The following is a 14,815-nucleotide window of genomic DNA, read 5'->3' as shown; positions in this document are numbered from 1 at the left end:
CCCACACAGCTCCCTCCCGGTGGCGATTCCCCTGGGCCTCCAACCCAGCCCTAACTGCCCCCCACCATGCCTGGGGGCGGGGTGTCCTCTGGCCCCTCTGCCCTGTCCCGTGCCCCTGCCCCAAGCAGAGCTGGGCGGAGTGGGCCCCAGTGGAAAGAACGCGGGGCTGATAAGCAGAGCAAACAGGGGGGCCGGGGCTGATGGAAAGTCTCCGTGTTTGGAGAGGGTGTGGGGGGGGATTAGGGGCAGGGCGGTGGGGCCAGCCGGGGGCTGCCTGGGCCGGTTCTGGAGGGCCCGGCCTGGCCTCTCAGCCTGGGCCCTTTATAAGGCAAGGAGGGGCTGGGGAGAGGGACACAGGATTGAACTCAGGGCCAGCGGAAAGGTAGCAGGTACTGAGGGGCGGGTGGGATTTTCTGTCCATCTGCATCTTCCGCCACCCTGAGGAAAGGGAACCCAGGAGTTCTGGCTCCCAGCCCCCCAGGCCTGGGAGGGGAGTGGGGTCTAGTGATTAGAACGAGGTGGTGATGTGGGACTGGGAGGCAGGACTCCTGGGTTCTCTCCTAGCTCTGGGAGGGGAGTGGGGTCTAGTGCTTAGAGCAGGGGGAGGGGCTGGGAGCCAGGACTCCTGGGTTCTATCCCCAGTTTCACAATCTCTAAAATGGAAAGAACAACTCAGAGAGAGAGAGAGAGAGAGCATGTGTGTGTGTGTGTCCCTGTTGCCTCCTGCTGGCAGGGACAGGCCCTGCTCAGTGAGTGGGGTGGGGTGAGTTTAACCCTTTCCTGCCCAGAGTACTGGATTCCCCCCTCACCCCCAGGTGGACCTGGCGCCCCCATGGAGTCCCCGGCCTACAAGACGGTTCTGGCCTTGGGCCGGTTCAAGGTGCGGAAGCTCCAGACGGGCCCCGCCCTGGACAAAGGCAAGGAGGGGGCAAGCCCCCAGCCGTGCCCCCCGGCCCCGTCCATGGAGGGCTCTGGCCAGGCGGATGAGGGGGGCTCCCTCTCGGCTCCCCCGGACTACGCGACCACAATGGACGTCAGCCCCTGCTATGAGTTCTACGCCCAGTCGGCCCCCCCTGGGCGGGCCCGCAAGAGTCGCCCCTCGCTGGAGGAGCTGCGCAACGTGGTGAGCACTGGGGGCACTGTGTGGAGTGAGGAGAGGGAGGCCAGCGGGGGGTGCTGTGCTGCAGGGAGTGGGGGCGGGGCTCGGCAGGGGGCGCTGTGCTGCAGGGAGTGGGGGCGGGGCTCGGCAGGGGGCGCCGTGCTGCAGGGAGTGGGGGCAGGGCTCGGCAGGGGGCGTTGTGCTGCAGGGAGCAGGGGGCTCGGCAGGGGGCGCCCTGCTGCAGGGAGCGGGGGGCTCGGCAGGGGGCGCTGTGCTGCAGGGAGCAGGGGGCTCGGCAAGGGGCGCTGTGCTGCAGGGAGCAGGGGGCTCGGCAGGGAGCATTGTGCTGCAGGGAGTGGGGGGCTCGGCACGGGGTGCGGTGTTGCAGGGAGCGGGGGGCTTGGCAGGGAGCATTATGCTGCAGGGAGCGGGGGGCTCAGCAGGGGGCATTGTGCTGCAGGGAGCAGGGGGCTCGGCAGGGAGCATTATGCTGCAGGGAGCCGGGGGCTCGGCAGGGGGCGCTGTGCTGCAGGGAGCAGGGGGCTTGGCAGGGAGCATTATGCTGCAGGGAGCGGGGGGCTCGGCAGGGGGCGCCGTGCTGCAGGGGGCTCTGTGCGGCAGGGGGCTCTGTGCTGCAGGGAGTGGGGGCTCAGCAGGGGTCATTGTGCTGCAGGGTGTGGGGGGCTCCTGGCTGCAGGGAGCAGGGGGTGCCGTGCTGCAGGGTGCGGGGGGCTCAGCAGGGGGTGCCGTGCTGCTGGGAGGAGGGGGGTCGGCAGGGGGTGCCGGGAACAGGAGCAGGGCTTGGAAGGGGGTGCCGTGCTGCAGGGCGCGGGGGGCTCAGCAGTGGGCGCTCTAACCCTGTTTCCCCACCCACGCAGGAGGACGGGCCCGGGTTCCCTGACGCTCCTGACCCTGGGGAATCCAGGGCTAAGGAGGAGGACGAGGAGGATCCAGACGCAGCAAGCCCTGAAGCGGAACCAGTCCGGTTCGGTTGGGTGACCGGCGTGATGGTAAACTGAGACCCCTCGGGGAGGGGAGGGGAGTGGGGGTCCAGTGGATCAGCGGGGCGCGGGGGCAGGCTCATCTCACCCACCTCCCTTTTCTCTCCCCAGATCCGGTGCATGCTCAACATCTGGGGCGTGATCCTATATCTTCGGCTGCCTTGGATCACGGCCCAGGCTGGGATAGGTAATGGAGGGGATGGGGGCGCCCCATGGCTAGGCCCCCTTCCAGCACCTCCAGTTACTCGTGGCTGGGTAGGAGCGAGAAGCCAGCTGGGAGCTTGTGGTGGGTTCTCGGTGTTCCCCAATGGGAGCAGGAGGGTGCCCAGTATTGGGGGGGTAAAATGGGGGGCAGGGGATGGGTTCACTCCCCAGATCCCCATTCACCATCTTCCCCTCCCCCCCAGGGCTGACATGGCTCATCATCCTCATGTCAGCTGTAGTCACCACGATCACTGGCTTGTCCATCTCAGCCATCTCCACCAATGGCAAGGTGAAGGCAGGTGAGAGCTGGGGCCGGGCCCCACGTTCGGGGGCGCTGTGGGGCTAGGGAGGCGGGTTCAAACTGGGGCCGCCACACAAGCAGGGCTTGCCCCAGAGGCTAGGGAAGTGCTCCCCTTTGGCAGAAGTAGGCGGGCTGTTATCTCAGCCTGGCCGGGGGAAGAGAGAGACAACACCCACACACACACACAGCTACACAATGAGACCCAACCGCAGAAACACACAGCTAGAGATGCACAGGTGTGCGGACACAAAACTAGCTCCAGTCCCACACAGTTAGACTGAACTACAGCCATACGCAGCAAGAGACGGAATCAGACACACAGCAGCGGACACACCTGCTGATCCGTACACAAGGCTCCACACAGCTCAGCGTTACACACAGGAAATTCTGCACCCTGGAGTTGCAAAATCACAGATAGGCAACTACACACACAAAATAACACACACACTTAGGTACACACATAGACAGTTATACATGCAAAACTTCACACACACACTCAGCGCAGGGCTCATCCCCTCCAGCAGGGGACGTGAGGACACACACACACACACACACACACACACACACACACACACACACACAAGGGCTCATCTCGCCACCAGAGGACAGCAGGGACACAGACACATACACATACACACACACGCACAGACGCACACACACACACATTCTCCACAGGGCTCTCCCAACAGCCCTGCCTGTTCCCAAGCCCCTAGAGCCCCCCTCCCCTGCTGACCCCGTCCGTCTGTCTGTCTGGGCGCAGGGGGCACCTACTTCTTGATCTCGCGCAGCCTGGGCCCCGAGCTGGGCGGATCCATCGGGCTGCTCTTCTCCTTCGCCAATGCTGTGGCTGTGGCTATGCATGTGGTGGGCTTCGCCGAGACTGTGCGTGACCTGCTGCTGGTAGGTGGGGCCTGGCCCTGAACAATAACCCTAACCAAGGGGTGGGCAAACTTTTGGCCTGAGGGCCACACCTGGGGATGGAAATTGTATGGCGGACCATGAATGCTCACACAATTGGGAGTTGGGGTACGGTCTCTGGATGGGGCCAGAAATGAGGAGTTCAGCGTGCGTGAGGGGGCTCTGGGCTGGGGCAGGGGTGCGGGTGGGGGGGTGAGGGCTCCAGCTGGCGGGGTGGGCTGGGGTAGAGGTGCTGGAAGGGGTCAGGGGTGCAGGCTCCAGGCGGCGCTTACCTCAAGCAGCTCCCGGCAGCAGCGGCATGTCCCCTCTCCGGCTCCTAGGTGGAGGCACGGCCAGGCAGCTCTGCGCGCTGCCCCGTCCGTAGACGCCACCCCTGCAGCTCCCATTGGTCACGGTTGCCGGCTAATGGGAGCTGTGGGTGCGGTACTTGGGGTGGGGGCAGCGTGCGGAGCCCCCTGGCTGCCCCTACATGTAGGAGCCGGAGGGGGGGACATGCTGGTGCTTCCGGGAGCCGTGTGGAGCATGGCACACGCAGAGCGGGGCAAACCCCCGACCCCACTCCCCAGCAGGAGCTTGAGGGCCGGATTAAAACGTCTGAAGGGCCGGATGTGGCCCCAGGGCTGTAGTTTGCCCACTCCTGCCCTAACCCTAAACCTGAACGCTAACCCTAACCCCTAATCCTTAACCCTAAACGCTTAACCCTAACCCCAATCCTAACTCCTAACCCTACACCCAACCCTGAACACTAACCCTAACCCCTAAACCTTAACACTAACCCTAATCCTAACCATTGAACCTAACCCCAACCCCAAACCCTAACCCCAATCCCTTAACCCCTAACTCTAACCCCAACCCTAACACTAACCCCTTACCCTAACCCTAAACCCCAACCCCAACCCTAACCCTGAACACTAACCCTAACTCTAACCCTCACCCTGAAATCTAACTGTAACCCCTAAACCTTAACACTAACCCTAACCCTTAACTCTTGAACCTAACCCCAACCCCTTAACCCCTTAACCCCTAACTCTAACCCCTTACCCAACCTTGAATGCTAATCCTAATCCCAATACAAACCCTAATCCCTAACCGTCACTCTAACCCTAATCCCAACCCTAACCCTCACCCTAATCCTAACTCTAACTCTAACCCCGAACATTAACCCTAACCCCTAACCCTAAACCCTTAACCCTCACCCTGAATGCTAACCCTAACCCCTAACTCTAAACCCTGAATGCTAATCCTAACCCACCCACACACCTAGATCTACCCCTAGAGCTAAATCTACACTAAATCCTAACCCTCGATCTAACCCCTACCCTAACCCTAGAACTATTAACCTAACCCTTGACCTCAATCCCAACTCTAACCTTAATCCTAGCTCTAGCCTCAATCCCTAACCCACCCCTCCGTACCCACCTGCCACACACCTCCACAAGTCCCTTTCCCAGCTCTACTGCCCCTCACCCTGCCACCCCCAGCCCCACCTGCCTGCCGTGAGAAGGGTGGCCTTATCTAGAGCATGCGCCACGAGCTGCCGGTACGTGGGCCCCATTGAGCCCCCAGCCCTGCCCCACCCCACACCCTGTCCACAATCTGCTGTTGGTCTCTGTCTGCTCTCCCCGACCCACGCTGGGCCCAGCTGTCCCACTTCCCATACTTGGCCCCCTCCACTCCCTTCTCTGACTCCCCACCCTGCCCTCTCCCCTCCTGGCCCCCACAAACTCATCTCCATATACCTGCCCCCCAGGAGTTCGATGCGGTGATGACGGACCCCGTGAACGACATCCGGATCGTGGGCGTCATCACGGTGACAGTGTTGTTGGGCATCGCGCTGGCTGGCATGGAGTGGGAAGCCAAGGTACTGGGGGAGGGGCTGGGAGCCAGGACTCCTGGGTTCCATCCCCAGCTCTGGGAGTAGGATCTAGTGGGTTAGAGCAGGGGAGGGGTTGGGAGCCGGGACCCCTGGGTTCTCAGCCCTTCTCCCTGCCCTCTTGCAGGCCCAGGTTGTCTTTTTCTTCGTCATCATGGTCTCCTTCATCAACTACTTTGTGGGGACCCTGATTCCAGCCACGGAGGAGAAGATGTCCAAAGGCTACTTCAGCTACCGAGGTAAGGCCAGTGGAACTCCCCACCACTGGAGGCCCTCTTGGGCAGTGCAGCCCCTCTTAACCTTGCCCTCTCCCTTCCCGCAGGGGACATCTTCCTGGAGAACATTGGGCCGGAGTGGCGGGGCGAATCGGGCAACTTCTTTGGCATGTTCTCCATCTTCTTCCCCTCGGCCACTGGTATCCTGGCCGGCGCCAACATCTCAGGCGACCTCAAGGTGAGCTCCTGGCCCCCCAGTCCCAGCAGGGGCTAGAGGAACTGGTTCCCCTGAGAGTTATGGGCCACAATAACCACCCCATTATCATCTTTTGTAGGACCCCGCGGTGGCTATCCCCAAGGGCACCCTGCTGGCCATCTTTTGGACCACGCTCTCCTACCTGGCCATCTCAGCTACCATAGGTAACGGGGCAGGGAATGGGGGGCAGGGCTCACTAGAGGGCGCCATGCTGCAGGGAGTGGACAGGGCTCTACATCCTGGGGGAGGTCACTGGGGGGTAATTGGTTGCAGGGGAGTTGCGGGGGGGGGCACTAGGTCCTGGGGGGGTGGTCACTCATTTCCCCCATCCCTCCAGGGTCATGCGTGGTGCGTGATGCGTCCGGGAGTCTGAACGACACGCTGGGCTCCCCCAACGCCACGGACAGCTGCCTGGGCCTCGGGTGCGGCTACGGCTGGAACTTCACCGAGTGCGCCCAGGCTGGCACCTGCGAGTACGGGCTGGCCAACAACTACCAGGTAGGGGGGAGGAGCCAGCAGTGAGGGGGTGGGACTGAGGGAGGAGCCAGCAGGGAGGAGAGAAGCCAACACTTAGGGGGTCGGGACTAGGGGAGGAGCCAGCACTGAGGGGATGGGACTCGGGGAGGAGCCAGTATTGAGTGGGTGACACTGGGGGAAGAGCCAGCACTGAGGGGGTGGGACTGGGGAGGAGCCAGCAGTGAGGGGGAGGAGCCAACACTGATGGGGATGGGGAGCATTTGGGGCACGGGATGGGAGCTATGGGTGATGGGAGAGGCAGGCCGGGTATGTCTCTCTCTGATCCCCCCCCATCCTGGGGTCTGTCTCCCTCCCAGACCATGAGCATGGTGTCCGGCTTCAGTCCCCTCATCACGGCTGGGATCTTCGCCGCCACCCTCTCCTCTGCCCTGGCCTGCCTGGTCTCAGCCCCCAAGGTCTTCCAGGTGAGTCCGGGTGTCAGGGGTGGGGGCCTAACAACAGAACACCCCAGCTACAGCCTCAGTAACAACAGCACCCCAACTGACACCCAAACGTACCCCTTCCATCCATACCACACCCGCAAAACAGCGGCCCACCCAACACCACCCTCAATGACATGCCCTGGAACGCCCCCAAATCACCGCCAGAGACACCCCTACTTCTGAAAACCCCACCACCTCCAGTGACCCCCCCCAAACCCCAAGAGCATCCCCACTATCCCTCCAAACAACTCTTTAGTCCTCACCTCTTATTCGGATCATCGCAGCCCAAATCCATCCCTACCCAGCCTCCCACCTCCCACCCTGGGGTTGTGCTCCTTCTGTCACCCATAGCTCTGCTACCACTGAACCCCCTGCCTTGCCTGTGCCTATCCCCCGCAGTGCCTTTGCCAAGATAAGCTGTATCCCGTCATCGGCTTCTTCGCCAAGGGCTACGGCAAGAACAACGAGCCGCTCCGGGGCTACATGCTCACTTTCGTCCTGGCCATCGCCTTCATCCTCATCGGTGAGTGGGGTCAGGTGGAAGGGGACCATCTCCTCCCTGCTGTGGGATGGGAATGCACCCCCATATTGACCCATCTCTCCATTGCATCCACAGCTGAGCTCAACACCATCGCCCCCATCATCTCCAACTTCTTCCTTTGCTCCTACGCCCTCATCAACTTCAGCTGCTTCCATGCCACAATCACCAACTCCCCAGGTACAGCAGCAACCCCAGCAGCCATAGGGGCATGGGCACAGAGGGCTTTGCTGAGGTGTTCAGCTGAGGTTTGTCACATCTGGCACCAGGGGTCAAACCAAGCATGTGTTGAGCGCAGGGGGTCAGGCTGGGTGTCTGGCATGGGAATTCTTGAGCAGAATAGGATGGGGCAGGTTGACTTAGATCAGATAGGTTGTTTGTGTTGAATTGGGAGGGTGGGTAGAGTGAGGTTGGACTGGATGGGTTATGTTGGATTCTGTTGATTATTGTTGGGTTGAAAGGGATACGTTTATTGATGTAGGTCAGAGTGGGTTGTGTTGAAGCTGGGTAGGCGAGAGCTGAGTTCAGTTCTAAGGTTTGCCCTGAGAAGGGCAGTGTTGGGTTGGAAGGGTTGGGCTGAGTAGTGTAGAGGTGGGTAGGAGTTGGAAGGATTGAGCTGGGTTAAGTTGGAGGAGTTGTGCGGGAAGGAGAGTTGACTTGGAGATGGGTAGAATACAATTGGACTGAGTTGGAAGGGCGTTGGGTTGAGCAGAGAGTTGGAGGAGCTGCATAGGGCTGAGCAGGTTGGGTTGGAGGAGTTGGGCAGCGTAGGGTTGAGTTGGGTTGGAGGAGCTGGGCAGGGTAGGGTTGAGTTGGAGGAGCTTGGTGGTGTAGAGTTGAGTTGGGTTGCAGGAGCCGGGCAGCGTAGGGTTGAGTTGAGTTGCAGGAGCTGGGTGGCGTAGGGTTGAGTTGGGATGCAGGAGCTGGGTGGTGTAGGGTTGAGTTGGGTTGCAGGAGCCGGGCAGCATAGGGTTGAGTTGAGTTGCAGGAGCTGGGTGGCGTAGGGTTGAGTTGGGTTGCAGGAGCCAGGCAGTGGAGGGTTGAGTTGGGTTGCAGGAACCAGGCAGTGGAGGGTTGAGTTGCAGGAGTCAGGCGGTGTAGGGCTGAGCGGTTGGAGCTGGACATGCTGAGCTGGGCAGGGTGGTTACTGTTGCCCCGGCCATGTGGGGAGCTAGGTTGGGTTGGGGGCAGGGCCGGCTCCAGCTTTTTTGCCGCCCCAAGTGGCGAAGAGAAAAAAAAAAAAAAGCCGTGATCGGCGGCACTTCGGCGCAGGGCCGGCTCCAGGCACCAATGCAGCAAGCAGGTGCCTGGGGCGGCCAATGGGGAAGGGGCGGCGGATCCCTCAGTCCCTCTCGGAGGAAGGACCTGCCCCCGAATTGCCGTCGAAGAATGAAGCAGATCGCGATCGCGGCTCTTTTTTTTTTTAATTTCCACCGCTTGGGGCGGCAAAAACCCTGGAGCTGGTCCTGCTTCGGCGGCTGCTCTACTGCGCTGCTTCTTCGGCGGCAAGTCCTTCCCTCCGAGAGGGACTGAGGGACCCACCGCCGAATTGCCGCTGAAGACCCGGACGTGCCGCCCCCTTCCATGGGCCATCCCAAGCACCAGCTTGCTGCGCTGCTGCCTGGAGCCGGCCCTGGTTGGGGGGGTCTGACACATGGGGCTGGGCACAGCCTTTCACTCTCCCTCCCCCCAGGCTGGCGACCCTCTTTCCGCTACTTCAGCAAGTGGAGCGCCCTCTTTGGGGCCGTGATCTCCGTGGTCATCATGTTCCTGCTGACTTGGTGGGCGGCCCTCATTGTGGTGGGCATTATCCTGGTCAGCTTGGCCTACGTCAGCTACAAGAAGCCAGGTAAGGGAGGCGCCGGGGCGGTGGGAGGGGACGGGGAGACCTGGGGGGCACCCAGACCAAACAAGCTTTTCTCTGCATCCCTGCATCCTCTTCATCCTCCCCACAGACGTCAACTGGGGCTCCTCTGTGCAGGCCGGGACCTACAGCATGGCCCTGTCCTACTCCGTCAGCCTCACCCAAGTGGAGGAGCATGTCAAGAACTTCCGGTAGGCCTGGCTGGCTGAAAGCGGGGGGAGGGGGGGGGGCTGGGAGCCAGGACTCCTGGGTTCCATGCCTGGCTCTGGGAGCAAAATGGGGTCTAGTGGTTAGAATGGGGGGTGCTGGGCTCTATAACTGATTCTGAGAATAATGCTTGGGCATTGGGGGCAGCAGTGTATCTGTGGGGAGAGCGCCCCCCCCCCCCCGGACTGTCCCAACCCTCCCTCTCTTCCAGCCCCCAGTGCCTGGTGCTGACGGGTCCCCCCAGCTTCCGACCAGCTCTGGTGGATTTCGTCAGTGCCTTCACCAAGGGGGTCAGCCTCATGATCTGTGGGAACGTGGCTGGGGTGAGTATGGGGATGCCGGGGAGGCAATCAAGGAGGTGAGTTTGGGGCCTGGGATCCTGCCCCCTAACCCTCCCCTTGCCTCTCCCAGCCGCAGGACACCCCAGGGGACAGCGACTCAGAGGAGCACATCGAGTGGCTGAACAGGCGCAAGGTGCGATCCTTCTACACCCTCATCACGGCCCCGGACCTGCGCAGCGGAGCCCGCAGCCTCATGCAGGTGTGTGTGTCCCAGCGCCCCCTGCTGGAGGGGCTGAGCCCTGCTCTGTGTGCTGCCCCCTGCTGGCGCAGATGAGCGCTGTGCTGTGCATGCACCGCCCTGTCCCCTGAGTGCAGCCTGCCATGCTGCGCTGTGTGTCATCCCCCCCGCACTGCCCCAGCCTCACCAATGATTTTCTCCAGGTGTCCGGGCTGGGGCGTCTCAAACCCAACACAATCGTGCTGGGCTACAAGCAGAACTGGCAGACGGACTCGCCCCACAACCTGGAGAACTACGTGGCCACCATCCAGTAAGGGGGCTGGGCTGGGGCGCTGGGGTGGATGCCCCGGAGTACGGGGCAGCAATGGGGTTGGGGGCATCTCTGGAAGTGGGGAGACTCCCTGGGGGGCGGCACCTCCCAGGCAGTACCAGGGCTGAAGGCCCTTGGGGGGCCTGGGACCTCCCAGCAGCACCCCCTGACCCCACTCTGTGCCCCCAGCGACGCATTCGACGGCCGGGCCGGGGTGTGCGTGCTGAGGATGAAGGACGGGCTGGATGTGTCGCAGACGGTTCGGGCCTATGGTGAGTATCGGGGGTGGGCTGGGGGAGGGCAGACGGACACAGACCCATGGACATGCCTGGCCCTGCCAGTAGGGGGCAGCAGTGACCTCCACCAGTGCTCTCTGCCTGCCCCGTTCCCCTGGGAGGGCGGCTGTGCAGCCAGGTGGGGCCAGGGGGCTCTCCTCAGCTGTCTAACCCCCATCTCCCCAGTGAACCCCGCATTTGAGGACCCCGAGGCAGCACTGCAGGGGGAGAAGCTGAGACAGGAGTCGGGCAGTGCAGGTGAGGGGGGCAGCAGGTGGGGAGGCGATGGAGGGGGGCAGGGATGGGGGCTGCTGGGGGCAGACGAGGGGGCTATGTAGGGGGGCAGGGGCTGGGCAGTGAGGGAGGGGGCTGGGCAGTGAGGGAGGGGGCTGTGGGTGGCAGCCAGGGACACTGGGCCCATGTCAGGCCAGGGGAGGCCCGAGGGGGGGGGGGGGGGGGGAGACACCATCCTGCCCTGAGCCTGGGGGTTGCCCTGCCCCACCTGCTCTGTGTGCCTACAGGCAGCAGCGTGAAGGTGCTGGGCGCGGACGAGCTCACTGAGACCCACTTCCAGGCCCAGCAGAAGAAGAGATGTGTGGACGTCTACTGGCTCTTTGACGATGGGGGTGCGTGTCTCCCAGCCCACCCCCCGCCCCTGGCAGTTCCCCTACCAGCCCCCTTGCCTCTGTCAGCCCCCCACCCCTCGCAGCTCCCCTACCAGCCCCCTCGCCTCTGCCAGCCGCCCCTGTCAGCCCCCTCACCTCTGCCAACCCCCCAACCTCCTCCCTCCATCAGACCCCTCCCCTGGCAGCTCCCCCACCACCCCCTCACCTCTGCCAGCCCAACCTCCTCCCTCCACCAGCCCCCACACCCCGTCAGCCACCCCCACCACCTCTCCTACCAGCCCCCAAACCTCCTCCCTCCATCAGACTCCCACCCGTCAAGCCCCTTCCTCCACCAGCCCCGTCTCCCTACAGCCCCCCTCCCCTGCCAGCTTTCCACCCCCCAGACCCCCAACCTCTGACAGCCCCTGCTCATCCCTTGGAAGCCTCCCATCTCTTCTCCAGCCTTCTCACCTCCTGGCAACCCCCGGGCCCCAAGAGCCTGCCAGTCCCCCCGCCCTTCATTCCTGACCTGCTCCCCCCGCCGGTCACTCCCTGACACTGTCTCCCCCCAGGCCTCACCCTGCTGGTCCCCTACCTGCTGAGCCGCCGCAAGCGCTGGAGCCGCTGCCGGGTCCGGGTCTTCATCAGCGGCCACCTGGGCAGCGCCGAGCAGCAGCGCCAGGAGTAAGGGCACCTGCCTCGGCCCCGCGGGCCCCCCGAATTCCCACCCGCTGCTCCCCCCTCCCATGGGCCCCCCGCCCCTCTCCCGTTGGCCCCCCGCATTCCTCCTGCCCCTCTCCCGTGGCCCCCACATTCCCTCCCCACCCGCTGGCCCTGCCGTTCCCCCCTCTCATGGGCCCCACAAATTCCCACCCGCCCCTCCCCACCCATGGGCCCCCCCGCATGGCCTCTGCTCCTCCCCCTCTCCTCCCCCCGCATTCCCCCTCCGCCCACAAGCCCTGCCGCTCCTCCCCTCCCGTGGGCCTATCGCTCCCCATCTGCCCCACAGGATCCAGCTGCTGCTCAGCAAGTTCCGCCTGGGTTTCAGCGAGGTACTGGTGCTGCCTCATGTGGCCTGGCAGCCGGAGGAGAGAAGGTGAGTCCCCCCCACAGCGATTCCCCACCCTCCACTTCTCGGTGGGGCCTCAGGGCCTAACAGAACCCCTGAAATGGACCCCACCTCCCTGGCACCACCCACAGTGAAGGATCCCTACAGCTGTCTAGCTGAGAATAGAACCCAGGAGTCCTGGCTCCCACTCCCCTCCCAGAGCCAGGGAGAGAACCCAGGAGTCCTGGCTCCCAGCCCCCACTCCCTACCCTAGAGGAGACAGGTACCACCCTAGGCTGCCCAGCCCTCCAGGTGGGTCCAGCTGTCCTCAGCCCTGTGCTCTGCCCCCAGCCTGAAGGAATTTGAGGACCTGGTGGCTCCGTTCCGGCTCAACGAGGGACAGCGCAGTCCTGAAGCCACAGAGGCCCTGCGGAGGGAGACACCCTGGAAGGTTTCAGATGAGGATCTGCGGATCTACAGGAAAAAGGTGAGACCGGACACCTGTGTCCTAGCCTGGCTCCGGGAGGGGACCAGGGGGTCTACTGATTGGAAGCCAGGACTCCTGGTTGTGGCCTGGCTCAGGGGGGCTGGGCACTGGGCACACCGCAACCCCCTCTCACTCTTCCCCCACAGTCGGAGCAGCAGGTCCGGCTCCACGAAATCCTGCAGGAGAATTCCCGGAACGCCGCCCTGATTGTCATGTGAGTGCAGGCCCCATCCCTGTGCGGGACAGCATCCAGTCGGCCTGCGTGATCTTGGCCTTGTCTCACTGCAGAACCGGGGATGGGGAGAGACCCCTGCAAGCAATGAGGAGTGGGGGCTAGTGGGGGACCTGGCCTGCATGCGCCAGTGCAGCAGGAGGGACAGACCGTAGGGGAAGGGCTATGCCCTGGGATCCCTGGCTGGGGGGGAGTGATCATTGCCCTGGGGGATTTCCCCATGGCCCTGCCCTGGGGCAGGGGGGTGTAGGGGCAGCCGGTATCAAGCGGAGTGCCCTAGGGGTTGGTCCTGGGGCCGGTTTTGTTCAACATCTTTATTAATGATCTGGATGATGGGACAAGTGCAGAGTTCTGCACTTAGGACGGAAGAATCCCATGCACCGCTACAGGCTGGGGACTGACTGGCTAAGAAGCAGTTCTGCAGAAAAGGACCTGGAGATTACAGTGGACGAGAAGCAGTGTGCCCTTGTTGCCAAGAAGGCCAACGGCATTTTGGGCTGCATTAGCAGGAACATTGCCAGCAGATTGAGGGAAGTGATTATTCCCCTCCGTTCGGCAGTGGTGAGGCCACACCTGGAGTATTGTGTCCAGTTTTGGTCCCCCCCACTACAGAAAGGATGTGGACAAATTAGAGTCCAGCGGAGGGCAACAAAAATGCTTAGGGGGCTGGGGCACATGACTTATGAGGAGAGGCTGAGGGAACTGGGGTTATTTAGTCTGCCAAAGAGAAGAATGAGGGGAGATTTGATAGCTGCTTTCAACTACTTGAAAGGGGGTTCCAAAGAGGATTGATCTAGACTGTTCTCAGTGGTGGCAGAGGACAGAACAAGGAGCAATGGTCTCAAGTTGCAGTGTGGGGGGAGTCTAGTTTGGATATTAGGAAACACTATTTCACTAGGAAGGTGGTGAAACACTGGAATGGGTTACCTAGGGAGGTGGTGGAATCTCCATCCTTAAAAGGTTTTTAAGGTCCGGCTTGACAAAGCCCTGGCTGGGATGATTTAGTTGGGGATTGGTCCTGCTTTGAGCAGGGGGTTGGACTAGATGACCTCCCGAGGTCCCTTCCAACCCTGATATTCTGATTCCTCTGGCCCTGCCCTGGGGGTGGGGGGATGGGAGCCCTCGGGGGTATCCCCATGCCCCCCCCTCACTGACCCCCATCCCTCCCTGCAGGAGCCTGCCTGTGGTGCGCAAGGGGGCCTGTCCCAGCGCCCTCTACATGGCCTGGCTGGAGACCCTGTCCCGGGATCTTCGCCCACCTGTTGCCTTCATCCGGGGCAACCAGCAGGATGCCCTGACCTTCTACTGCCAGTAGGGGGCACTGCGGGCTTAGCCCGAGGGAGTAGCCTGGAAACCTGGGTTCTTTCCCCAGCGGTGGAGCAGCAGCCCAGCCCAGCCTGGCTGGACGGATCATGGCCCCCAGCTGGGCAGGGGGCTGATGCTGGTGCTACCGTCTCTGCATGCTCAACTGTCCCCTCCGACGTTGCCACGGGGACTCGGATGCCTGGGTCCCATGTGCAGCCTGGGCCGGGGCCTGTTGTGCTCTGCCCCTGCCGGGGGGTGGCCCCCACCGTGCTGCACTGTAAATATTAAATATTGTTATTTACACAGCGCCTGACACCTCGTCAATTGACGCCCCCCCAGCCATGCAGGTGCCCCTCACTCCCAACCCACAGCCCCGTGCTAGCCCAGCCCTGCCCCTCCCCCAGCCCTACCGGTGCCTCTCACTCCTGACCCGCAGCCCCTGCTAGCCCAGCCCTGGGCTGCCCCCCCAGCTCTGCCGGTGCCCAAGTCCCAACCTTCAGCCCCTGCCAGCCCTGCCCCCCCCAGTTCTGTCAGTGCCCCTCACTCCCGACCCGCAGCCCCTGCTAACCCAGCCTTGGGGTCCCCCCCAGCTCTGCTGG

General features: G+C 62.8%; 1 protein-coding gene across 1 annotated transcript; it reads left to right on the top strand.

Moving 5' to 3' along the window:
* Nucleotides 1–1,030: 1,030 nt before the first annotated feature.
* Nucleotides 1,031–14,226, top strand: LOC135887175 (solute carrier family 12 member 3-like). The gene is made up of 27 exons (XM_065414952.1): nt 1,031–1,178; nt 1,753–1,757; nt 2,032–2,109; nt 2,212–2,287; nt 2,508–2,603; nt 3,366–3,505; nt 5,274–5,384; nt 5,524–5,635; nt 5,719–5,849; nt 5,947–6,031; nt 6,205–6,365; nt 6,701–6,808; nt 7,226–7,349; nt 7,443–7,544; nt 9,058–9,213; nt 9,320–9,419; nt 9,647–9,758; nt 9,847–9,975; nt 10,158–10,264; nt 10,454–10,536; nt 10,726–10,797; nt 11,061–11,165; nt 11,717–11,828; nt 12,154–12,240; nt 12,544–12,679; nt 12,826–12,893; nt 14,085–14,226. Exons 3-27 carry the CDS (start codon nt 2,107–2,109, stop codon nt 14,224–14,226), a joined length of 2,658 nt encoding a protein of 885 aa, XP_065271024.1. The 5' UTR covers nt 1,031–1,178; nt 1,753–1,757; nt 2,032–2,106.
* The last annotated feature ends 589 nt before the right edge of the window (nt 14,227–14,815 follow it).

This window comes from Emys orbicularis, chromosome 12 (genome assembly GCF_028017835.1).
Source record: "Emys orbicularis isolate rEmyOrb1 chromosome 12, rEmyOrb1.hap1, whole genome shotgun sequence".
NCBI lineage: Eukaryota > Metazoa > Chordata > Testudines > Emydidae > Emys > Emys orbicularis.
The sequence above is the reverse complement of the archived record's forward strand: the minus strand, read 5'-3'. Positions and strand labels throughout refer to the sequence as shown.